Here is a 27,847-nt window from a genome sequence, read left to right as displayed (position 1 = left end):
ACAGGAAGCAAATCGGAACAGAACACTGATGCTGGGGATATTGGTGTCTTCTTGTTTTCAGATGAAGCCTAGTAATTAAATAACAGCCATAATCCTCGTGTTTTTGTTTATTGTGAAGTTTTGAAATTTCTATTTATTGCTGTTCCAATTCAACCAGTTGTGTTTATTTAAATGATGATAGGGTTTGTTTCTTTAGTGTAACTAAGTATCTGTTCAACAGACCTTTGTGGAATGCTGCTGCTGCGTTTCAGACTAGTGGGGGCGGTGGGGTAGCCTAGTGGTTAAAGCGTTCGCTCGTCACGCCGAAAACCCGGGTTCGATTCCCCACATGGGTATAATGTGTGAAGCCCATTTCTGGTGTCCCCCGCCATGATATTGCTGGAATATTGCTAAAAGCGGCGTAAAACCAAACTCACTCACTCACTCACTCAGACTAGTGCTCAACTAGTACCTGTTTTCCATTCGTTTGTTTTGTTGTGTTTTTAATGCATCTATTTTGTATTTTTAAGATGATAACAAGTTAAAGTTACATTTAAATGAGGGTTTCATTTTGTGAAACATAACTCATAAACCATTTAATGCTTCTACATGACATTTTGCAAGCTCATCAAATGTCATATATCATAATACTAACAGGTCACAAGATGCTAGGCTTGTTTTAAGAGTCATCTGAATGAATTATGGTGTCAGACTTGGTCTCTTGTTGAGCCAGTGGCTGTAGGGGCATGAGTTGTGATCCTTGGCTTAGCCCAAACCAAAAGTCATGGATGTGAAACCCACTTATTTCGGTCAGCACCATCACGGGTTTCACTAAAGTGGTAAATGTCTGATGCCTTTATCACTTGCAGCTTTCCTCAACATCTACTTGACATCTCGTGATGTAAATGGGATGCTGTAGCAAGTGGTGTGAATCAATCTCACTCACTCACTCACTCACTCACTCACTCACTCACTCACTCACTCACTCACTCACTCACTCACTCACTCACTCCATGGTTCAAATCCCAGTACGTGTGTGGGTTGTCAGCACCACGCGATACGACTGTTTAGCACCTGCTTCACCTCATGCTGTCACTCCTCATGCAGTGCTGTAACTTCAAAACCTGTTCTACAAACCAAACTCACTCACATCTCTGATAATCTATGCAGACTGACAAGGAACCATTTGTTGGTCTTCTCCAACATTGCCAGTGTATAGCTGCAACTCACATTTACAGTCATTGTGGGTGTTTGAGATGTCAGTGAAGTATTACAGATGTTTAAGTGGGATACAGCATTGTTCCATAGCAGGCAACACATGGCGCAGCATGGGACCCTGTCTGTTTCTTATGGTTGTTCCAGCTTTGAAAAGAGAGTATTTTACTGCCTCTTCGATAACTTGAACAATGAATGAACAATGTAACTACTGCTGTCTCAGTGGAACTGGTTCAGTGTTAAAGGGATGTAAAGTTGGGTCTCAATAGTGACTTTGTAGACATGGTGTGTCGTCAACTAGATGGTGGATCTCTATAGTGACTTTGTAGACTTGGTGTGTCATCAACTAGATGGTGGATCTCTATAGTGACTTTGTAGACATGGTGTGTCATCAACTAGATGGTGGATCTCTATGGTGACTTTGTAGACTTGGTGTGTCATCAACTAGATGGTGGATCTCTATAGTGACTTTGTAGACTTGGTGTGTCATGAACTAGATGGTGGATCTCTATAGTGACTTTGTAGACTATGGTGTGTGTCAACTAGATGGTGGATCTCTATAGTGACTTTGTAGACTTGGTGTGTCATAAACTAGATGGTGGATCTCTATAGTGACTTTGTAGACTTGGTGTGTCGTCAACTAGATGGTGGATCTCTATAGTGACTTTGTAGACTTGGTGTGTCATCAACTAGATGGTGGATCTCTATAGTGACTTTGTAGACTTGGTGTGTCATCAACTAGATGGGTGGGTCTCTATAGTGACTTTGTAGACTTGGTGTGTCTTCAACTAGATGGTGGATCTCTATGGTGACTTTGTAGACTTGGTGTGTCGTCAACTAGATGGTGGATCTCTATGGTGACTTTGTAGACTTGGTGTGTCATCAACTAGATGGTGGATCTCTATGGTGACTTTGTAGACTTGGTGTGTCATCAACTAGATGGTGGATCTCAATGGTGACTTTGTAGACTTGGTGTGTCGTCAACTAGATGGTGGATCTCTATAGTGACTTTGTAGACTTGGTGTGTGTATGACTGCTATAAGCTATACTAGCTCCACAACCAAAACTATGGTTGGCGGAACTCTCGCCTCCCGAAACCAGTGCTTATGATTGTTTCATTAAGATATGGAGTGTCTTTGTTCAATTCAAGCTACAGTCATACTGCATTCTAATTTCACTTCAGAATATATGATGCTGCAACCATAAACTCCTACTTGGAAATTGGAAATAATAAAGGCCCATTTTCATAGTGAACTTAAATGAGCTCTCCTATGGCATTCTGCAACCCTACACATGATTTTTTTATTAATGCTAATGAAAATCTTTTCTGATTCCTTTGCAACAACAAAAGATAACATAAAGTGAATAAACGCTTGCAAGGAAGACTTGGAATAATCAATAAGGTTAAGTACATTAGAGCTCTTAAAGTCAGATTGGACACTAGGATCTTTACACAGGATTATTAGCTGAGTTTCCTCTGTGATGAATAGTCTCAAGTTCTACTAGTGGAATGGCAGCATGAAAGATGCATAATAACAACCCTTAAATTAATTGACAAAAACCCATAGAAATGGTTGGAACCATCTTGAATATGTTTTAAAATTTTATTTCAGCTGAAACGGTTGAAGTATGTTTTGTGTTGTTCTTTAATGTCCATTGTAGTATTCTGTGTTTCTCTTCAGAAGCCATATTACTGCTATACATTCTGTGTTCTGAGACTCGTGTATAATCTCACACTCACACACACACTCTCTCACACTCACACAAACACTCTCACACACTCTCACACACACATCCACGAGGCCATTCACACACATTCAAGAGGCCACTCACACATCAAGGAGGCCACTCACACACATCCACGCAGCCACTCACACACATCCATGAGACCACTCACACATCCACGAGGCCAGTCACACACATCCATTAGGCACCACTCACACACATCCACGAGGCCGCTCACACATATCCATGAGGCCACTCACACACATCCACAAGGCCACTCACACACATCCATTAGGCCACTCACACACATCTGAGGCCACACACACATCCATTAAGCCGCTCATACATATCCACAAGGCCACTCACACACATGCAAGCGGCCACTCACACACATCCAGTAGGCCACTCACACACATCCAGTAGGCCACTCACACACATCTACGAGGCCACACACACATCCATTAAGCCGCTCACACATATCCATTAGGCCACTCACACACATCTACGAGGCCACACACACATCCATTAAGCCGCTCACACATATCCACAAGGCCACTCACACACAAAATCTCTCTGTCAAGCAGTAGCCCCACTTTCTGAACCTGTACTCTTCTACCAGTCTTGACGTGCAGGGAAACAACATGTCAATGTTATCAGTAATCAGGTGTTTCATGTTAAACAGTTTTTTATAAATTTAAAAGCTGCATGTCACTGTGTTTCCACAACAACTGGAATGGTTGGAATTTTAACAAAAGGTAAAAATTTAATCTTATTTTGCAAACAATGTGTGACTTTGCAAGTTAATCTCAGCATTGAAAGCATCTAGAACCATCTGAGTATCACATGCCTTGTTATTTCGTCCTTTAGTTACCCAATCACCTGATTATTAGCTGGCTTTAGCCGTAGTCCTAAAGCGACTTATGCCATGTGCTGATTGTCTTAGTCAGTTGTCTGTTGAAATAGATGTATCTTCACCAACTCCAGCTGGACCCGGGGGTGACACTCACCTGGGAGACAACATGCCCTGGGATAACCTGAATTTGGACATCTGTATTCTGGAAATTGTCACTGTTTTCTGTGAATTTGGATGTGTTGGGGATCTTTTTGTGGATGATACCAACTAAATCCCTTATTGAACCATCCCATGTCTTGGATGTGTTGGGGATCTTTTTGTGGATAATGCCCAACTAAATCCCTTATTGAACCATCCCATGTCTTGGATCTGTTGGGAATCTTTTTGTGGATAATGCCCAACTAAATCCCTTATTGAACCATCCCATGTCTTGGATGTGTTGGGGATCTTTTTGTGGATAATGCCCAACTAAATCCCTTATTGAACCATCCCATGTCTTGGATCTGTTGGGAATCTTTTTGTGGATAATGCCCAACTAAATCCCTTATTGAACCATCCTATGTCTTGGATCTGTTGGGAATCTTTTTGTGGATAATGCCCAACTAAATCCCTTATTGAACCATCCCATGTCTTGGATCTGCTGGGAATCTTTTTGTGGATAATGCCCAACTAAATCCCTTATTGAACCATCCCATGTCTTGGATCTGTTGGGAATCTTTTTGTGGATAATGCCCAACTAAATCCCTTATTGAACCATCCTATGTCTTGGATCTGTTGGGAATCTTTTTGTGGATAATGCCCAACTAAATCCCTTATAGAACCATCCTATGTCTTGGATCTGTTGGGAATCTTTTTGTGGATAATGCCCAACTAAATCCCTTATAGAACCATCCCATGTATTGGATGTGTTGGGAATCTTTTTGTGGATAATACCCAACTAAATCCCTTATAGAACCATCCTATGTCTTGGATCTGTTGGGGATCTTTTTGTGGATAATGCCCAACTAAATCCCTTATTGAACCATCCCATGTATTGGATGTGTTCGGGATCTTTTTGTGGATAATGCCCAACTAAATCCCTTATAGAACCATCCTGTCTTGGATCTGTTGGGAATCTTTTTGTGGATAATGCCCAACTAAATCCCTTATAGAACCATCCCATGTCTTGGATCTGTTGGGGATCTTTTTGTGGATAATGCCCAACTAAATCCCTTATTGAACCATCCCATGTATTGGATGTGTTGGGGATCTTTTTGTGGATAATGCCCAACTAAATCCCTTATAGAACCATCCCATGTATTGGATGTGTTGGGGATCTTTTTGTGGATAATGCCCAACTAAATCCCTTATTGAACCATCCTATGTCTTGGATCTGTTGGGAATCTGTTTGTGGATAATGCCCAACTAAATCCCTTATTGAACCATCCTATGTCTTGGATCTGTTGGTGATCTTTTTGTGGATAATGCCCAACTAAATCCCTTATTGAACCATCCTATGTCTTGGATCTGTTGGGAATCTTTTTGTGGATAATGCCCAACTAAATCCCTTATTGAACCATCCTATGTCTTGGATCTGTTGGGAATCTTTTTGTGGATAATGCCCATCTAAATCCCTTATAGAACCATCCTATGTCTTGGATCTGTTGGGAATCTTTTTGTGGATAATGCCCAACTAAATCCCTTATTGAACCATCCCATGTATTGGATGTGTTGGGGATCTTTTTGTGGATAATGCCCAACTAAATCCCTTATTGAACCATCCCATGTATTGGATGTGCTGGGGATCTTTTTGCGGATAATGCCCAACTAAATCCCTTATTGAACCATCCCATGTATTGGATGTGTTGGGGATCTTTTTGTGGATAATGCCCAACTAAATCCCTTATTGAACCATCCCATGTATTGGATGTGTTGGGGATCTTTTTGTGGATAATACCCAACTAAATCCCTTATTGAACCATCCTATGTCTTGGATCTGTTGGGAATCTGTTTGTGGATAATACTGAACTAAATCCCTTATTGAACCATCCTATGTCTTGGATCTGTTGGGAATCTTTTTGTGGATAATGCCCAACTAAATCCCTTATTGAACCATCCTTTGTCTTGGATCTGTTGGGAATCTTTTTGCGGATAATGCCCATCTAAATCCCTTATAGAACCATCCCATGTATTGGATGTGTTGGGGATCTTTTTGTGGATAATGCCCAACTAAATCCCTTATTGAACCATCCTATGTCTTGGATCTGTTGGGAATCTGTTTGTGGATAATGCCCAACTAAATCCCTTATTGAACCATCCTATGTCTTGGATCTGTTGGGAATCTTTTTGTGGATAATGCCCAACTAAATCCCTTATTGAACCATCCTTTGTCTTGGATCTGTTGGGAATCTTTTTGCGGATAATGCCCATCTAAATCCCTTATAGAACCATCCTATGTCTTGGATCTGTTGGTGATCTTTTTGTGGATAATGCCCAACTAAATCCCTTATTGAACCATCCTATGTCTTGGATCTGTTGGGAATCTTTTTGTGGATAATGCCCAACTAAATCCCTTATTGAACCATCCTATGTCTTGGATCTGTTGGGAATCTTTTTGCGGATAATGCCCATCTAAATCCCTTATAGAACCATCCTATGTCTTGGATCTGTTGGGAATCTTTTTGCGGATAATGCCCAACTAAATCCCTTATAGAACCATCCTATGTCTTGGATCTGTTGGGAATCTTGTTGTGGATAATGCCCAACTAAATCCCTTATAGAACCATCCCATGTATTGGATGTGTTGGGGATCTTTTTGCGGATAATGCCCAACTAAATCCCTTATTGAACCATCCCATGTATTGGATGTGTTGGGGATCTTTTTGTGGATAATGCCCAACTAAATCCCTTATTGAACCATCCCATGTATTGGATGTGTTGGGGATCTTTTTGTGGATAATACCCAACTAAATCCCTTATTGAACCATCCTATGTCTTGGATCTGTTGGGAATCTGTTTGTGGATAATACTGAACTAAATCCCTTATTGAACCATCCTATGTCTTGGATCTGTTGGGAATCTTTTTGTGGATAATGCCCAACTAAATCCCTTATTGAACCATCCTATGTCTTGGATCTGTTGGGAATCTTTTTGCGGATAATGCCCATCTAAATCCCTTATAGAACCATCCTATGTCTTGGATCTGTTGGGGATCTTTTTGTGGATAATGCCCAACTAAATCCCTTATTGAACCATCCCATGTATTGGATGTGCTGGGGATCTTTTTGCGGATAATGCCCAACTAAATCCCTTATTGAACCATCCCATGTATTGGATGTGTTGGGGATCTTTTTGTGGATAATGCCCAACTAAATCCCTTATTGAACCATCCCATGTATTGGATGTGTTGGGGATCTTTTTGTGGATAATACCCAACTAAATCCCTTATTGAACCATCCTATGTCTTGGATCTGTTGGGAATCTGTTTGTGGATAATACTGAACTAAATCCCTTATTGAACCATCCTATGTCTTGGATCTGTTGGGAATCTGTTTGTGGATAATGCCCAACTAAATCCCTTATAGAACCATCCCATGTATTGGATGTGTTGGGAATCTTTTTGTGGATAATGCCCAACTAAATCCCTTATTGAACCATCCCATGTATTGGATGTGCTGGGGATCTTTTTGTGGATAATGCCCAACTAAATCCCTTATTGAACCATCCCATGTATTGGATGTGTTGGGGATCTTTTTGTGGATAATGCCCAACTAAATCCTATTGAACCATCCCATGTGAACCATCCCATGTATTGGATGTGCTGGGGATCTTTTTGTGGATAATGCCCAACTAAATCCCTTATTGAACCATCCCATGTATTGGATGTGTTGGGGATCTTTTTGTGGATAATGCCCAACTAAATCCCTTATTGAACCATCCCATGTCTTGAATCTGTTGGGAATCTTTTTGTGGATAATGCCCAACTAAATCCCTTATTGAACCATCCCATGTATTGGATGTGTTGGGAATCTTTTTGTGGATAATGCCCAACTAAATCCCTTATAGAACCATCCTATGTCTTGAATCTGTTGGGGATCTTTTCGTGGATAATGCCCAACTAAATCCCTTATTGAACCATCCCATGTATTGGATGTGCTGGGGATCTTTTTGCGGATAATGCCCAACTAAATCCCTTATTGAACCATCCCATGTATTGGATGTGCTGGGGATCTTTTTGCGGATAATGCCCAACTAAATCCCTTATTGAACCATCCCATGTCTTCGATGTGATGGGGATCTTTTCGTGCATAATACCAAGATTGAAGAGCCATTTTTGCTGTTCAAATCCTTAAAAAGCTGAATCTGTAATAAGTGTGCAGCCTAACGATGAAGTTCATTAAATTCAGAATGATGCCGATGCGACGGTTCAAGTTTCTGTTTGCTAAGAACATTGTTTCACATCACAGAAGCAGCTGTGATGGATGCTTTGAACTTTACGTGATGTTTGTTACTCAGACAAAGCTCAGTGTATTATTTCAGTAATGCTTGTGTTACTGTAACAACTGCATCGGGTGATTGATCAGCGACCTACGCCTTGCAGTGACTGGTATGAAGTGACAATGAGGCAAGAAGATGGAGCTTCTTCTGTTAATTGACAGATTAGCACTTCCGACAACTGTCTGGAATTTTTCATGTTTGTTTCAAATTTGGAACAAAAATATGAAAGTATAATTTCTTCCTAAATCATACAAATAATATGCCAGACTTAAAAAACCAGGACAAACGTGTTTTGTTTATCAACTGACATGAGTCTATATATAGAGTTGCATCTGTCCAATCATGACACTCCACTCCTTGCGGAAGTTTCTGCAGGTGAAGCACAAACTAAACAATAAAATTGTCAACAACATTTTGGAATCACCTGACCAGGATATAGTAGCAAAATGCTAATTGTAAGTTAGGAAAGTTGGCAACTTTTATACATCCTCCTCTTTATATGGAAACTCAAGTAAATAAGTCAAATTGTATTTTACTTGATGGACATGTGCAGATTAATAATACACCAGACATATTAGCACAAAACACCAGATTATTTCTCCGGCAATGGTTATGTGTACACTCAAATTTCTCCTGTCCCTTGAGAGTATACAACTAAACCTGCCTTAGGAGGTACTAGAAGTCTAACAGACTCATTTTCATCTAATCCTACCTGGTACCCATTAATGACCGTTTCTTGGATGGATTTTCTTTAACAGTCTCTTGCCATCACATATAACATGTGGCAGTGTAGGGCAGTGCCGACACCCTGGAAAATCTGAGGAATCTGCCATCTCTTTATGACCTTTGTTGCTTAACTTTGTCTGAACTGAGCCGTGATCATTCATACTGTCCAGTCTGACATCTTCCATACACATCTGGCTTTCTACGTGAAGGTGTCTCCGGTGATGGTGTCGAGGTTAGGGTGTCTTTCAGTGATGGTGTTGAGATTAGGGTGTCTCGGTGATGGTATCGAGATGAGGATGTCTCTTGTTGAGGGTGTCGAGGTGAGGGTGTCTTTTGAGGATGGTGTCAAGGTGAGGGTGTCTCGGTGATGGTATCAAGATGAGGGTGTTTCCTTGTGATGGTGTCAAGATTAGGGTCTCTCGGTGATGATGTTGCTTGGTGATGGTGTCAAGGTTCGGATGTCTTCCTGTGATGGTGTTGAAATTAGGATGTTTCTTGATGATGGTGTCGAGGTTAGGGTGACTCTCGATGATGGTGTCTAGATATTGTTATCTCTACATGAGGGCCTGTCTCTGGGAGGGTTTCTTCCGGTGAAAGTTTTGAGGTGAGGGTGTCTCTCAGTGAAGATCTCTAGGTGAACATGTCAAGGAGAGCTAGGTGAGGGTGTCTCTCAGTGAAGATCTCTAGGTGAACATGTCAAGGAGAGCTAGGTGAGGATGTCAATCAAAATGTTTGGATCTCACATCAGAATCTGTGATTTAATTAAAATACTGTTCACTCATTCACTCACTGGATGTGTGACCGTGTATGACAACATGTGTGACCGTGTATGACAACATGTATGACCGTGTATGACAACATGTGTGACCGTGTATGACAACATGTATGACTGTGTATGACAACATGTATGACCGTGTATGACAACATGTATGACCGTGTATGACAACATGTATGACCGTGTATGACAACATGTATGACCGTGTATGACAACATGTATGACCGTGTATGACAACATGTATGACCGTGTATGACAACATGTATGACCGTGTATGACAACATGTATGACCGTGTATGACAACATGTATGACCGTGTATGACAACATGTATGACTGTGTATGACAACATGTATGACCGTGTATGACAACATGTATGACTGTGTATTGTAACTGCATGACTATGTATGATTGTAACTCACTCACGATATGTGACTTGATGTGACTATGTGTATGTGTATTGTGACTGTGTGACCATGTGTGATTATATGACTGTATTGTGACTGTGTGACTATGTGTATGACTGTGTATTGTGACTGTGACTATATTGTGACTATAGATATGACTGTGTTGTGACTGTGTGGCCATTTGTGACTATAGGTATGACTCTGTGTTGTGACTGTGTGACCATGTGTGACTATAGGTATAACTGTGTATTGTGACTGTGTGACCATGTGTGACTATAGGTATGACTGTGTGTTGTCACTGTGTGACCATGTGTGACTATAGGTATGACTGTGTGTTGTCACTGTGTGACCATGTGTGACTATAGGTATGACTGTGTGTTGTGACTGTGTGACCATGTGTGATTATATCACTGTGTATTGTGACTGTGTGACTATGTGTATGACTGTGTTGTGACTGTGTGACCATGTGTGACTATAGGTATGACTGTGTGTTGTGACTGTGTGACCATGTGTGATTATATCACTGTGTATTGTGACTGTGTGACTATGTGTATGACTGTGTTGTGACTGTGTGACCATGTGTGACTATAGGTATGGCTCTGTGTTGTGACTGTGTGACTTTATTGTGGCTGTGTGTTGTGACTGTGTGACTATAGTGTGACTGTGTGACTATATGACTGTATTGTGACTGTGACTATGTGTGACGATATGTGACGGTGTAGCTGAGTCTGTTCCCTCCAGAAACAAAGGTTTCAACCTTTGAGTGCCACTGTGAAACATCCAGGAATCTGACACCACTGAGTCTGCGTCTGTCCCAACTGATTATCAATTATACCCAACATCAGCGAATGAAACAGGATGCCATACACGGACTGATGAATTGATCCAGGACAATGCATTTCATCTGGAGATTGATTTTCTTCAATGAAAACACAATACTAGCTTGTTTTTGATAGATAAATTGGGCTGATTATGCTGGCCTTAGTGACTAACGATGATGTTGCAGACCGGGATAATTCTATGTCCATGCCCATCTACTCGGAAACTGAGCTGGGGTTTCACCACTTTTAAAACTATTCCAGCTTTGTGATGGATGGAACACTAGAAAAGGGCTTCACGTACTGTGCCTGGGGGAATCAAACCCAGGCCTTCAGCATGAAGGCTGGAGGCTTTCGAAACTAACGTTGCTTAGAAATATGTTATATTGTGAATATAGACAAGGCTTCATTCCATAAAGTTTTTTTTCACTACAACTGTTTTAAGTGTGTGGTAAAGTACGGGATTCAATCGTATAAGTGCTGCAACTGTCGTGTGTGTGTGGTAAAGTACGGGGTTACAATCATCTGTGCACTACAGCTGTAGTAAGTGTGTGGTAAAATCGGGGTTACGATCGTCTTAGCCCTACGACTGTTGTAAGTGTGTGGTAAAGTATGGGGTTACTATCATCTGTGCACTACAGCTGTCGTAAGTGTGTGGTAAAGTTCACAGTTATGATTGTCTTAGCGCTATGACTGTCGTAAGTGTGTGGTAAAGTACAGGGGTTACGATCGTCTTAGGGCCTGTGACTGTCGTAAGTGTGTGGTAAAGTTCACAGTTATGATTGTCTTAGCGCTATGACTGTCGTAAGTGTGTGGTAAAGTACAGGGGTTACGATCGTCTTAGCCCTACGACTGTCGTAAGTGTGTGGTAAAGTTCACAGTTATGATTGTCTTAGCTATGACTGTCGTGAAGTGTGTGGTAAAGTACAGGGAGTTACGATCGTCTTAGGGCCTGTGACTGTCGTGAAGTGTGTGGTAAAGTTCACAGTTATGATTGTCTTAGCTTATGACTGTCGTGTAGTGTGTGTGGTAAAGTAAAGGGGTTACGATCGTCTTAGCCCTACGACTGTCGTAAGTGTGTGGTAAAGTTCACAGTTATGATTGTCTTAGCGCTATGACTGTCGTAAGTGTGTGGTAAAGTACGGGGTTACTATCATCTGTGCACTACAGCTGTTGCAAGTGTGTAGTAAAGTACGGGGGTTACAATCGTCTTAGCCCTACGACTGTCGTAAGTGTGTGGTAAAGTTCACAGTTATGATTGTCTTAGCGCTATGACTGTCGTAAGTGTGTGGTAAAGTACGGGGTTACTATCGTCTTAGCCCTATGGCTGTTGTAAGTGTGTGGTAAAGTACGGGGTTACGATCGTCTTAGCCCTACGACTGTCGTAAGTGTGTGGTAAAGTTCACAGTTATGATTGTCTTAGCGCTATGACTGTCGTAAGTGTGTGGTAAAGTACAGGGGTTACGATCGTCTTAGCCCTACGACTGTCGTAAGTGTGTGGTAAAGTTCACAGTTATGATTGTCTTAGCGCTATGACTGTCGTAAGTGTGTGGTAAAGTACGGGGTTACTATCAACTGTGCACTACAGCTGTTGCAAGTGTGTAGTAAAGTACGGGGGTTACAATCGTCTTAGCCCTACGACTGTCGTAAGTGTGTGGTAAAGTTCACAGTTATGATTGTCTTAGCGTTATGACTGTCGTAAGTGTGTGGTAAAGTACGGGGTTACTATCGTCTTAGCCCTATGGCTGTTGTAAGTGTGTGGTAAAGTACGGGGTTACGATCGTCTTAGCCCTACGACTGTTGTAAGTGTGTGGTAAAGTTCATGGTTACGATTGTCTTAGAGCTATGACTGTCGTAAGTGTGTGGTAAAGTACTGGGTTACAATCGTCTTCGCGATTGTCTAAAAAATTGGAGTTACAATTATCTTGGTAGTTCGATCATCGTAAGTCTATGTTAAAAGTGATATACAGTAAAAAATGTGATATCATGTAAAGATGAATATCTTGAAAAAGAATTTTTGTTAAGTTGCCAAAATGGTATGCAATGTTATGCAAAAATGTTAAAAAACATCTCGTGTTCCCGAAATTCCTGACAGTTAACGAGCAGAGTTGACGTGACAGTGTTCAGTATAGTGTTTAGTAGATAAATAACATTCATCACTACCTGTGAAGATCGGGGTTAGAATTGGTCTTCAGTAATCCATGCTTGTTGTAAGAGGTGACTAACAGGAACGGGTGGTCAGGCTCACTGACTTGATTGACACATGTCATCATATCCCAATCATGTAGATTGATGCTCATGCTGTTGATCACTGGATTGTCTGGTCCAGACTTGATTATTTACAGACCGCCACCATATAGCTTGAATATTGCTGAGTGTGGCATTTAACAACAAACCAAAACCATGACATCTATAGACAATAGCACCAATAAAAATGTTGAATTTTCACACAATGTCCTTACACATATTTGCACATGTTAGTATTATCCCATGCTTAGCTGAGATAGCCTTGACAGCAGCACAGAAGGTGAAGTAGATCTTTCAAGCAGTTGTCACTGAAGAAAGATACAAGTTTCTAATTTCCAATGGATAAAATCCATTTTATTTTCGTTTTTTAAATGTCTTTTAAACAAGATGTTATGCTTTTGTTTACTTACTTCCAGACCACCTCCGTGGTGTAGTGGTTAGAGCGTCTGCCCGGAGAGTGGAAGGTCGTGAGTTCGATCCCCGACCGCGTCAAGCCAAAAGACGTTAAAATATGGTACTTGTTGGTCCCTGCCTGGCGCTCGGCATTAATGGGTACAACAAGGACTGGTCGGCTCGGAGTCAGTATAATGTGTCTGAGTGGGATATTCATGCTTAACTGCGGCATGGTATCTCAGTGGGCTAGCACTATAAAACCAGCTTAAGTCTGGGCTAGTGCAAGCAGTCGCACAAACACACGCATGCATGTAAGTCATATCAGCGAAATATCCTTAAGTACGACGTTAAACCCCATTTCACCTCACTTCAATACTGGTGGGTCATCGATGATAACTCTAACCTATACTGATGAACTTGATGCTGTGACCACTGACATGTCCATGGTGTATTTTGCTCACCTGTTAATTACAGGTAACCGTCATAAACTAAAATAATGAAGTTTGCCCTCAGACTTAAAGGTTGAAGTAAAGATGGTCCACTGACTTATCCATGGAGTTATAATTTTGTCATGAGCCCATAGATGATTGCAGTACATCAACATTTTATCAAATCACAAACTCTGTAATGTTTAAATCAAAATTCATATTTTTAAACCTTGCATGTTATCTGCTTTTATATGTATATGCAATTTGATGCCAACTGCATCTTCTTGACAGTAATATACAAACTTTTTAATCCATAAATAGATTTTCAAATATTTCTTGAAAATTTGGATTTACTCTCCAACAAAATGTCAGCATATTTTTTCTATCAATATGTTTGAAGTCTTTAATCTTTAATGTGAATATGATATATATCAAGTAGATCATCAAATATTTTGTTCACATTTTTAATTCATTTAAAAAACTACATGACATTTACAAAGTTTATAACAAATATGATATTTTTTAGTTAAAAGTTTTAATGTAAATCTGTGTTATATCTCAACAATTTAATCTTTGTATTGCCCACAATGCATCAATTTCTTGTTCCCAGTGAAACAGGCTATAGCCAATTAAAAGCCCATCCTCCCCATTTTCCAAATAATCGGAATAACTTTTACAGCCTCCAACTTTTATACAGAACTGCAGTGACACTATTGATCCATGGGTTTATAGTTGTGATTTTCTCGTTGAATATAGAAGCAATTTGCACATTTTAATGAAATCTAAACATGATATCTGTTGTTATTAAATGGCGACATCTGTTTTAAACATTGTTTTCGCGTGGAGTACAGTTGTAGTGGAGGGCAGGTATATGCCAAACCACCTGCTTTTAGTTATAGAGAGAAGCATATTAAACATGTACCTGCATTGAGATATTGGGAGAGAGAAGGGCATATTAAAACATGTTCGAATCCTGCTCATTTGATTAATGATAATAGAAATAAATATTTATGAGAAATGGAATGTTTTATTAATGCAGTGTCCACCAAGATTCTAGTTTGCAATTTCCATTTCGTTGAGTTATTCATCATGTTACAAAATATTGATTGCAACGAAAATTTATGTCCAAAACGGAAAAGAAAAAAAACTTTCATCAGAGAGTATTATAAAATTCTCTTTGTGTTTGAATCGATAGAGCAAAGACGCTCAAACTACATTGATTTGCTTGGGAGGAGATTACGTAACCAAGCAACGACACAATGCTATAAAAAGTGAAATAGACTATAGTAAGCGATCCAGCTGTTTTAAAATTTGCATTCAGACAGTTGGAAAAAACTCATACATTTTTAGAATCACAGTGACATTTCTCATAGGCTGTAGCTTTTATCAGACTGGCTTGCACATTGCTGCAAATTATGAAAAAAACTGCTGACCCACTTTTTCCAATCTTCAAGTCCTATCAACATTATAACTATTTTTTCCTACAATATTCAGCCTTTGCTGGCGAACAAGCATATTCAATTCTTCCTGTAGCTGATTTAATTTTTGACAGCAGTGCGCGATACCTAAAGAAAATAAACAATCTTTATTTGTGTTTAATTAGAGTGGAATACAGCACATATTGAATCAAGTCGAGCTAAATTGGTTTCCAGCTGAAATAGAAAAAAAATCGCTAGCATATTCAAAGGAAGTCTCTTTTTTTAATCATGAAGGGTTTATGATTGAAAGGAATAAGGCATTTTTTCTCAGTCGCCTGAATTCCTTTTTTATTTCAGACGCAAATAGGACTCCAGTTACATGCATTCAATTTGAGCTAGCTAGGCTCGATTTCAGACTGGGAAATTTTGCTCAGCTAACCTACAGTTATGTGGCAAGATTTGGATCCGTATTTCCACAACTTTAAACTGTTCTTAACTTACTGGTTAATGTCCTCCAACAGGGAAGAAATGTCCGATTCCGTTCCGGGACAAGGCAACCAGGAACAGTCCCAACAGTCCCAAGATAACTCCTCGGAACCTTCCACAACAACAAACCGTGAAAAAACATTCATCTGTCCGACATGCCTGAAAGGATTCCGAAGCAAGCAGCAATTGAACCAGCATAGCTTGGTCCACTCGGGGATCCGCAAGTACGAGTGCAGCTATTGTGACAAGGCCTTCAAGCAACTGTCTCATCTTCAGCAGCATCAGAGGATTCATACAGGTTGGTTCAAGTCTCATTCGGGGTTGTTACGGCAGTTTCTTCTAACTATCCCGTCCCGTATCTGGTAGCAGGGGTCTTTCAGCATTCCATAAATATCTGCAGTTCTCATTGATGGTGTTGTGTTTATGCATGCAAGACTTTGATTGTTTTGTAATTTGATAATTTGTTGTTTCCTTCAAGCTGATGTTTGTCATGTGATAAAGAAAATGTTTTCTTTAGCAGGGATGAAGTGATATAATGAATCTGATGAAAGAAGGAATATACCTTCATTAGGTGTATTTTAATGATATTCTGTTGCTTCTGTGAACCATATGTAATTTCTCAGGGGATGGTGTCAGTATTACTTTTACTCAAAATGTTTTGTTTCAAATGTTTGCATGTCCACGTTTTATTGAGTATTTCTCAGGACTTCTACTGACTAACACAAATGATTGATTGACTTAGTCTCTGGGTTTTATTTTAATATTAATATTTAGTAGAAATTATTGCATTTTAAGTACCTGTGGAGAAATTTAAGAAATTTAACAGCAGGTGCCTATTCTTTTTATAAAGAGAATGGCATTCGTTAATGCGTTCTGAAAGGAAATCAGTATTGATTTTAATATTTTATCAGAAATAAATTGTTTTGAAAATGGCTAATGTCATTTCATAACAGATTACAATCAATAAATTAAATGAATATGCTCCTTGTGCGACTATTTGCAATGTAATTTCTGTCTTGTGCTGCAGTTTAGTTCTCTTTATTTTTTAATCATAAAACCATGTATTTGGGAAGATTTTGCTTGATATTTAAATAATAATTCCCTAACTTCCTCACCTGCTGGAAGTCTGGATGTCATCATTAGGCTCATACCTTTCTCATTGTTCCCTCCCCCTCTCTCTCTCTCCCTCCCTCCCTCTCTCTCTCTCTCTCTCTCTCTCTCTCTCTCTCTCTCTCTCTCTCTCTCTCTCTCCTCTCTCTCTCTCTCTCTCTCTCTCTCTCTCTCTCTCTCTCTCTCTCTCTCTCTCCTCTCCTCCCTCTCTCTCTCTCTCTCTCTCTCTCTCTCTCTCTCTCTCCCTATCTCTCTCTATATATCTCCCTCTCTCTCTCTCTCTCTCCTCTCTCCCTCTCTCTCTCTCCCTCTATCTCCCTCTATGTATCTCTCTATCTCTCTCTCTCTATCTCTGTCTCTATGTCTGTCTCTATGTGTCTCTCTCCCTCCTGTGTATGTATCATCATCATCATCATCATCATGGTGGTGGTGGGGTAGCCTAGTGGTTATAATGTATATATATATATATATATATCATGATATAAGACCCAGGTTCGATTCCCCACATAGGTACAATGTGTGAAGCCCATTTCTGGTGTTCCAGCCGTGATATTGCTGGAATATTGCTAAAAGCGACGTAAAACTAAAACTCACTCACTCAATCACTCATCATCATCATCCCCCTTGCCACCACCAACACTACCACACCACCAGCCTCCAGCAACACCGTCGCCACCAACATCCCCACCATTGTCATGTAATGGTATCCAGATCTATTTTAATTGTCCCTTTAACTTGGAGGCATGTTAGTCATTACGCCAAAGTAATCCCATTACATGTGAGATAGGAAATGAACATAATCTTCGCAGAGGGTTCAAAATGATCAATCAAATATCAACCTGGTGCATTTGAGGGGGTACGTGTGAGGTGGGGGAGAGAGGTATATGTGTGTAGTTGCATTCCTCTGTAAATGACGCGATGCATCATACAGATGTCCCTGTCAAGATTCAGCTCATGTCAAGAATTGTAGTTTGATCTGCTCCAGTAAGATATGGTTTGGTTCAGTAGCATGTGTTTCGTTAGCTATAGATCTCTTCCACGTGTTGCAGATTACCATGGTCTAAGGTTTCATAACTTTCATGTAAATTCTGAGCCCTAACCATAGATTCAAACAATCAAATGGAGTTTCAAGGCTGATTTTTGTGGCATGAGATAATAAATGTTCTCGACATGGTTCTGTCCAGTTTACCGATTTACTGCATTATGTGAATGTGGCTGACAATGTATGAGAGAGATGGCGTAGCCTAGTGGTTAGAGTGTTCACTTGTCACGCCGAAGACCCAGGTTCAGTTCCCTGCGTACAATGTGTGAAGCCCATTTCTGGTGTCCCCTGCCATGATAGGGCTGGAATATTGCTAAAAGTGGCATAAAACCAAACTCACTCATACATCTACTCAAGACGTCTTTTGTAGCGGGATGTTTACCATATACGACAGAATCTAGGTGCTATGTTTGACATGCATGTAGTCATGGAATATTCATATCCCATGAATATATCATGTATATATTCAATACCTACAGCCAGAGTTCACATATTTGTCGTATTTATCATTTTTTCCAGATGTGGGTTGTATCGATAAAGAAATAAACCTGTGATATGCAGAACAGGAATGCCATCAGCCAAGGGCGTGTTGTCAGTGCACAGGCGTTTTATCTTATATCTAATACCGACATGCTTATCAATAGTGGCTCCACCGTTTTTTCAAGTGTTTATCACAGGAGGTATTGATGTTTAAGTCAGTGTCAATCCTGCTTGTAGCCATTCATTCCTCATGTGGGGTGGTGGGGTAGCCTAATGGTTAAAGCATCCATTTGTCACGCAGAAGACCTGGTTTGATTCCCCACATGGGTACAATGTGTCAAGCCCATTTTTGGTGTCACTTGCCATGATCTTGCTGAAATATTGCTGAAAGCGACATAAACCCATACTCACTCACTCACTCACTCACTCATCATGTAGTCATTGTTTTATGGGTTATAGTCTGATGGGCTACACTGGGTTTTAGTCTGGTGTGTATATAGTGTACAGGAAGTGGGTACAGACAAACCTTGGCAGATAGTGTACAGGAAGTAGGTACAGACAAACCTTGGCAGATAGTGTACAGGAAGTGGTTTCAGACAAACCTTGTCAGATAGTGTACAGGAAGTGGGTACAGACATACCTTGGCAGATAGTGTAAACCTTTATTGATAGTGTACAGGAAGTGGGTACAGAGAAACCTTGGCAGATAGTGTACAGGAAGTGGGTACAGACAAACCTTGGCAGATAGTGTAAACCTTTATTGATAGTGTACAGGAAGTGGGTACAGACAAACCTTGTGAGATAGTGTAAAGGAAGTGGGTTCAGACAAACCTTGGGAGAAAGTGTACAGGAAGTGGGTGCAGACAAACCTTGGCAGATAGTGTAAACCTTTATTGATAGTGTAAAGGAAGTGGGTTCAGACAAACCTTGGGAGAAAGTGTACAGGAAGTGGGTACAGACAAACCTTGGCAGATAGTGTACAGGAAGTAGGTACAGACAAACCTTGTGAGATAGTGTACAGGAAGTGGGTACAGACAAACCTTGGGAGATAGTGTGTACAGGACAAACCTTGGGAGATAGTGTACAGGAAGTGGGTACAGACAAACCTTGGGAGATAGTGTACAGGAAGTGGGTACAGACAAACCTTGGGAGATAGTGTACAGGAAGTGGGTACAGACAAACCTTGGGAGATAGTGTACAGGAAGTGGGTACAGACAAACCTTGGGAGATAGTGTACAGGAAGTGGGTACAGACAAACCTTGGGAGATAGTGTACAGGAAGTGGGTACAGACAAACCTTGGGAGATAGTGTACAGGAAGTGGGTACAGACAAACCTTGGCAGATAGTGTACAGGAAGTGGGTACAGAGAAACCTTGGCACATAGTGTACAGGAAGTAGGTACAGACAAACCTTGGGAGATAGTGTACAGGAAGTGGGTACAGAGAAACCTTGGGAGATAGTGTACAGGAAGTGGGTACAGACAAACCTTGTCAGATAGTGCACGGGTTAGTCTGTGGGTTATTGGTGAGTCTAGTGAGTGATGGATATTTACCGGGAGGCACAAGACTACCTGCCAATATTATTGGTTATTTAGACTTTGGATTAAGAATCCCACAGTATCTCTTCCAGGTCAGGGCAGTTGTCGGACTATCCATCTAGTTTGTTGTTAACAGACATGACAATAATATCTCTCTTAGTTCTTGTCACAAATAATATACCATGTAGAGTGATGTTGGTTTTGTTCAGCAGTCCGTAATACTTGAGTCTGAACCAGACGATCCAGTGATTGATGTTAGGAACAACAATACCTGCAGTCTGGGTACGAGCTTGACCAACCAATCCATTTGTTTGCCTCTCCTGTTCAGCAGGAGTCCTGAGTTCGAGCCAGGTTTCCCCGCAGGGTTGTCTGTAGGTAGACTACGATGTTGGTGAAAGACATCCCCAGGATATGGGGTTGTGTGGATCTATCACTTCATTATCATCAGCTCTCTGTTGACGTCCCTCCACCTGATTTTGTGTCATGCCCAAATGATGTGGAGTATGGTTCATGCTGTCAACCACTGGTTTGGCTGGTCCAAACTTTGGTTATTCAACAGTTCCATGATGTAACAGGAATATTATTGACTGTTTCCCACCACTCTGGATCAGCCAGGTACTCTACTAATACAGTACAGTGTTAGTCAGGTCTAGCCTCCACACACTGGACTTGCCAACCCTGTTTACCTATTTCTACATCTTAATGGTGAAGATTTAGTAAGGCGCAAATTGTTAAAGCTGTCGTTAAACTGTGTCTACCAACATATGTTTGGCAGTTTGCATAAAATTAAGAAACATTTTTTTAAGTATTAAGTCAGTCATAATATGAACCAGATTCATATGGAGGGTTGTGCTTCAGTTAACTGAACTTGATACCATTCAGTCTGGCCACTCAGCTGTACCAATGGCCACAGCAGGTAGCTGTGCAGGGTTGTCCCCCTTGGCAGTGCTAGGATCTGCTGTTCATGGTTTTATGATCAAGGGTCCCCCAATTAGGGTCCCTGGTCTGCAGAGTCTGTTGGTTTCACTAAGGTCGAAAACAGTGTTGGCTAATCCAGAACAATTCAAATTCAGAACTAAATTCAGGTAGCAACAAAATCCATTTCAAATTAGAAAACTTATTTTCAGCGATTCAACTTTTCCAATCAATAATGATTACAGGAAATCATCCGCCCAACTTCCTACTGCGGATGTCTGCCCACTACAGGCTGTATCTCGATTAAACTCACCCATCGTGCTGCCAGTTTGTACATACATATATATATTTGTCTTAAAAGGTGACAATGAATATGTCCAGCAAGGATTTAGAAATGTCTTTTGTTAAAAACATGGTCATGCTCGGTTAAATTTTCAGTGATAATTTTAGTAAACACTTTCCAAATATAACAGATAAAGAGTCTAATCATACTCCATTTATTTTACAAGCTACTAAAACCAAACTGTGCAATCTATGACCGTTTGAAATATTTCATGTTACCATATGTTGAGATTGACTCCTCACGGCTGATGTTCTGGGTTGACTGAAAGCTGTTGGTTAGACTGATGTTTTGTCTCACTTATCAAGAATCTATTTCACGAGTTACTGGCAACGAATTGAAAAATATATCAACTTTATTAAAAAATTAGGAAGCAATCACTGGAATAAATTATAATTTTTGTATTAATGATTTCGTGTGATCTATTCATACAGTTTGCTGTTAATTAGTTGCTGCTGGTCGTGGGTAAGGATTTGGAGTTATTTCATTCAGAACTCTAATATTCAGTAACACCATGAATCTGATTTACTTCAAGTCAGGTCGATATGGTGAAATTAACCAACATGTGACTACAGTTCCACATTTTGGTTTTGTCAATTTATGAAATCATTTAAAAAGAAATATAATTTAATCCTAAATTGTATCAAATGCTTAGTACTGGCTATTAAAGTACATTGTCTTTCTGAAAAGTAAATATGTACCCCATAAAGTTCATGCGTTTTGGGGGCAGGGTTGAAGCCTAGTTGTTAAGCGTTTGCTCGCCACGACAAAGACCCGGGTTCGATTCCCCACATGGGTACAATGTGTGAAGCCCATTTCTGGTGTCCCCACCGTAACACTGCTGGAATATTGCTAAACGCGGCATAAAACCTACTCACTCACTCATGCATTTTGATTTTAGGTTTATTTTGTGTTCTACGATTAGGAACAAATAAAATACAGGAGGAGTCTATGCTATATCAAGTTAATCTCAATTTTAATCCAACACGGATCCAAAATTCTGCAAGACTGCAGTCAAATGGAAGATAACAGGTAACTGATATACGAGATATCAATGCAAGACTGCAGTACAATTGGAAGATAACAGGTAACTGATATACGAGATATCAGTGCAAGACTGCAGTCGAATGGAAGATAACAGGTAACTGATATACGAGATATCAGTGCAAGACTGCAGTACAATTGGAAGATAACAGGTAACTGATATACGAGATATCAGTGCAAGACTGCAGTTGAATGGAAGATAACAGGTGATAAAACCTGTCATTGGCAGCTGTCCATAGTATACTCAACAAAATTACAAACTTGACGCCAATATTATTGGTAATAATACTGAAGGGGTCATTCTTTTTATTTTCTTATGAGATGTAGACAAATTGGTTGTTAACTTTGAGATCCTACTGCATGGAATGTGGAGAGTTTAGTGTCAAGATTGACAGATGTAAGTGACTCCAGAAAGATAGTGGTCAGATTGATTGCGTGATGAGCGATGTCTGCTGACTGGGTTGATGGATGGCTGTGACCCTTGTTATTGAAAAGTGGAGAAGTCTTTCAAATGTATTAGTTATTTTGATTGCCTGTTTGGTGGTGTAAAGGTTTCTTTCTTAAAATTGGCGCCACCTTGATATTTCTGGTCAGGAACAAATGACTGGATCGATCCAACTTTTGACAACAATGAGTGAGTCAGTGAGTGGGTGAGTGAGTGAGTGAGACAGTGAGTGGGTGGGTGAGTGAGTGAGTCAGTGAGTGGGTGAGTCAGTGAGACAGTGAGTGGGTGGGTGAGTGAGAGAGTGGGTGGGTGGGTGTGTGGCTGGTTGAGTGAGTGAGTGAATATTTATCCCATTATTGGCAGTATTTCAGTAATGTGAAGGTGGGGTATATACTAAATGGGATCCACACACTATCTTACCTATGTTAGGATACAGTAAATTATGTTTGTAACAAATACCCATATAACAAACTGACGGATAAGAGAAGCTGTTATTTTGTCAGAGTCACTTGCTGTATGTTTTATTTAGAATACTTACAGTGAACTACAGTTATGGCAAAACCAACTGGCTCGTTAGTAATTCCTTTGGACCCGTGAAGGTCCGGGTTAGAATGTTGATCTTCAGTAACCCATGCTTGTCGTAAAAGGCGACTAACAGGATCGTTTGGTCAGGCTCGCTGACTTGGTTGACACATATCATCGGTTCCCAATTGCACAGATCTATGCACATGTTGTTGATCACTGGCTTGTTTGGTCCAGACTCGATTATGTACAGACCGCTGCCATATAGCTGGAATATTGCTGAGTGCGGCGTAAAACTAAACTAACTCACTCACTCACTCAGTAATTCCTTTGAATTAATCATTACTGTAGTTTACTTTTCTTTTGTTTGGCTGAGGAGAGTGAGTGAGTGAGTGAGTTAGGTTTTACACCAATTTTTATCAATATTCCAGCAAAACGACAGTGGGGTGGCACATCAGAAATATGCTTCACACATTGTACCCATGTGGGGAATCAAACCCGGGTCTTTGGCATAACGAGTGAACGCTTTAACCACTAGGCTACCCACCGCCCCTCAAGGAGGGGAAGTTAATTTTCACGTCTGATCTCAGGTGGGGTTCTAATATCATGATGTATCCTGAAAAATCAATCGGATCATGTTGTGGTAACTTGCATATCTCACAGAAGGATCAATGAGCTCGTGAAACGAACTCATGTTAAACCGAACGTGTTGGGAAAAGGGAAGTAACTTGTGTTTGGGTCGCCTGCACGAGTTTGGAGAACTTGGTGAAACTGCTGGCGTAGATTCCAGACATGTATGAATGAATAACAAAAAGATCAAATTGTTGTCAACCAATCCCTCATGTCCCTGGAGATTGGATGGCATCTTAAATTGCACATGCTTAGAGTCAAGCCTGTACCTTAAACAGGCAAATCAGAGGGTAACAAAGAAGTGCACGCCCACTGATCAGAACTTAAATGTGTTCTGAGGTGTAGGATAATTTAAAGTTCTTTCAAGGTCCCGTTCTTATGGTATCACTTTCTGGATGAGTAAACATTTCAGGTTCATTTTTTTTTTTTTGCTGGTGGAGTAGCCTAGTGGTTAAATTGTTTGCTCGTCATGCCGAAAACCCTGGTTCAATGGGTACAATGTGTGAAGCCCATTTCTGGTGTGCCCCACAGTGATATTGCTGAAATATTGCTAAAAGTGGCATAAAACCGTACCATTGGCAAATACTTTAACCTCTAGGCTATACACCCACCCATACTGCCTGCAGAGTTGAGCCCACATAAGCCCCGCTTTCGCTCAGCTAAATGTAAAAAGACCCCAAATCATAATCATTGATTTTCCATCATCTGATGAGATATTAACACAAACCAGCAGAAAATATCCAAATCTTTCATCCTTGAAATCAATTTGTACTGTCATTTCAACAAGAACAAACCTTGCTCCTGCCTTATTTTACTGCCCAGGTTGTTTGCCGAATCCCATGTCGTCCCTTCCATATTAACATATTTCCTTTATGGCCTCATTACAGTTTGATAATCTTACTTTTTATCAAATATGTTGTAGCAGTTGTTTATTTTATAAAAGAGTTGGACATTATTTTGTTTGTCATATTCGTTTATTTTTTAACACCACATTCAGCAGTATTCCAGCTAAATGTCAGTGGTCTGTTAAAAGGCAAGTCTGAAGCAGACAATTAGTGATTGACGTGTGTCCATCTAGGCAGTTAGGATACAGTAACATGCTTCAAATTATTTTTGTAGCGAGTGAGTGAGTGTTGGAGGTGAATTTAATACAGTTTGAACAGTATTCCCGTTATTTCACTGTGTAAGTCCAGAAGTCGTGTCTCACACCTTTACCACATTGCTGAAACAAACACGCTTGGTTTAGGTGCTGACAAACATAAAACAAAATGGAGGCTGACAAACCAATAATCAGCGGTTTCTGGTGTTCACAAGGGATGCAACTCTGCATGTGGACTTTCAGCTCCTCGATGCTGGATCCAACCATGCCCCAATTTTGGAATTTAGGAAATTGATACCTGTATTAATTATTATCATACATGAAGGTGAGTATTGTCATTAGACAACTTATTAAGTGTTTTTGCGTATTGTCATTAGACAACTAATTAAGTGTTTTGCTTACAAGCAACATTTACATTTTGTCTGTATTATGGCAATCTGTGAAACATAATCTGGGATTAAACCCGTCTAACAGGATTCTGTCACTTTGAAGGGACACAACTCTTCACAAAGACTTGCAGCTCCAGAATGAATGTCTCCACCCACCTACAGCCCTATCGCCCAAAACCCCTTTCCATACCCCAACTCCAACCCCAACCCCAACCAGCCCAGCAATGTTTTCACATTTATAAGAAAAATCATGGTTGTCCAGCTTCCAGAGTGAGTTCAGTTTTATGCCGCTTTTAGCAATATTCCGGTAAATATCAAGATGGGGGGACACCAGAAATGGGCTTCACACATTGTACCCATGTGGGGAATCGAACCCGGGACTTTATTGTGATGAGTGAAAACTTAAACCAGTTGGCTACCCCACTCCCCCAGCATCCAAAGGCATCCTCATCCTCATCCTCATCCCCATCTCTGTTCAGAAACAGTACAGAGAAGTTGTTCCCACCATTGTTTCTTCCCGCCATTGATTATCATTTTTTCAAAATATGTGATCCCAATTTTTATCAGCTGCTATCATTAAATATATTAAGCTATCATTAGTGGACATTTTAAATGGCAAAACATGTATAGATCTATAGATTAACAAAACATGTATATAGATGAACTACATTGTGTTGATCTATAGGTCTTTGAGATTAACAAAACATGCGTTGAATCAAAACTTGCCAACCATCTTGCATTTCATTTTGGCAATATGGTAAAACATGTGCACATAACCACCTGCATATACCCCGAATTCTCCAAAATTGTCACCCCCAATGCACATAATCATAAAGATCATCTCCATGAACAAAAATTATATGATTTATGAATTTTATAAGGATTGATTGTAACATGAATAAGTATGATTATTACTATTATTGTTCAGAATTTCTACTGATGCAATTCAAAAATAGGAACAAAATGGGAATGTTGAAATATTGAAATACTGGTATTGAAATTTTCTATTCTTAGCTCACCTGATTGAAAAGTCAAGTGAGTGAGTGAGCTCAGTTTTACACCGCTTTTAGCAATATTCCAGCAATATCATGTCGGGGGACAACAGAAATGGGCTTCACACATTGTACCCATGTGAGGACTCGAAACGGCTCTTCTGAGTGATGAGCGAATGCTTTAACTACTTTGCTAGCCCACTGCCCCGAGTCAAGAGTCAAGAAGGATTTTATGATTTCTTCAGTCGTCAGGAATCTGAGTTAAACTTCTCTTCAGAAGAAATAACTGAAACTTTGCATACTTGTGGCAGTCAATGATGACATGCCAAATTGTTGAAGGGGTCTGTCTGAATGTGATTTTCAATATGGCTGCTACAGCAGCCATTTTTGTTCAGAATATATTTATTTATGCAAGTGGTCAAAGTTGTATTAATAGCCATTACTCTGATATTATTTTTCAAACCGAAATGAAAGTTGTATTTCTTAATTCTCTTTAATTCTCTCAAGACATATGTCTGTTTTCGGTGTATTTTGAAGTTGGACCTTCCTTTGATATATATATTTTGACATGCTCTTAAATTCCCCCACTACTGGACCAATGAAGCTGAAACCTTACATGCTTGTGCCAGCCTGTGATGACACCGAAATTTTATTTTCACCTGATTTTCAAGATGGCCACCACAGGAGCCATATTGAACTATCAGTTGTGGAAAATGTAATGAAATCTGGTTAATGTTTGGTTTGCTGTGGGATTCAACATGTTTTGGGCAAAATTTTGAAATTCTGAACTTGTTTTCACCTTATTCTTATTATTCTTAATTATCTTAAAATGTGGAATTGTCTCTGTGAAGTTCTCAGAAACCTCCATACTAAGGGTATGTAGTTTGAGTTGACTACTTCACCTTATGGTTACATTATTTTTCAGATCAGACTTTAGTGTCAGTATCTAAACAATATTTTGCAAAGTGTCTGCCATAGCTCACATTTCCAACAGTTCGCTACATATCCAGGTTAGCTACAGCAGCCCAATGTTATAACTTACTGGTGTCTACTTAGCGTAAGGTTTCTTGTGATGGAGGTTGAAGTTCACAAGTTTTTTCTTGCAGTAACTGTAGTGGGAAAAGCTAATCCAGAGGCAGTGATAACCTTTCTCAAATAACATTTCTTCTACGTAAGGAGTGAGATAATACCATAGTTATTTGAGTCATCACATATCTTTGTTTAATATGGTATGCATGTAAAATGGTTCTTGATCTGTGAGATTGTAACACATTCGGTTCCGTCAGGCAGCTCTGCTTACAAATTACAAAGGTCAAATTGTGAAGGTCAAACGAACGTAAAGCATTAAATATCACAAAA

The 27,847-nt window shown here is 40.1% G+C and overlaps 1 protein-coding gene across 1 annotated transcript in view; it reads left to right on the top strand.

Moving 5' to 3' along the window:
• LOC124273381 (zinc finger protein GLI1-like) overlaps positions 1–27,847 on the top strand; it is a 208,838-nt gene that overhangs the window by 130,779 nt on the left and 50,212 nt on the right. The window contains exon 4 of the mRNA XM_046708649.1: positions 15,980–16,242. Coding sequence (XP_046564605.1) covers positions 15,980–16,242 — 263 coding nt within the window. The remainder of the gene's footprint in view (positions 1–15,979; positions 16,243–27,847) is intronic.

Source organism: Haliotis rubra, unplaced genomic scaffold (assembly GCF_003918875.1).
Source record: "Haliotis rubra isolate DU_JTF1 unplaced genomic scaffold, ASM391887v1 Scf18, whole genome shotgun sequence".
NCBI classification, from domain to species: Eukaryota; Metazoa; Mollusca; class Gastropoda; order Lepetellida; family Haliotidae; genus Haliotis; species Haliotis rubra.
The sequence above is the reverse complement of the archived record's forward strand: the minus strand, read 5'-3'. Positions and strand labels throughout refer to the sequence as shown.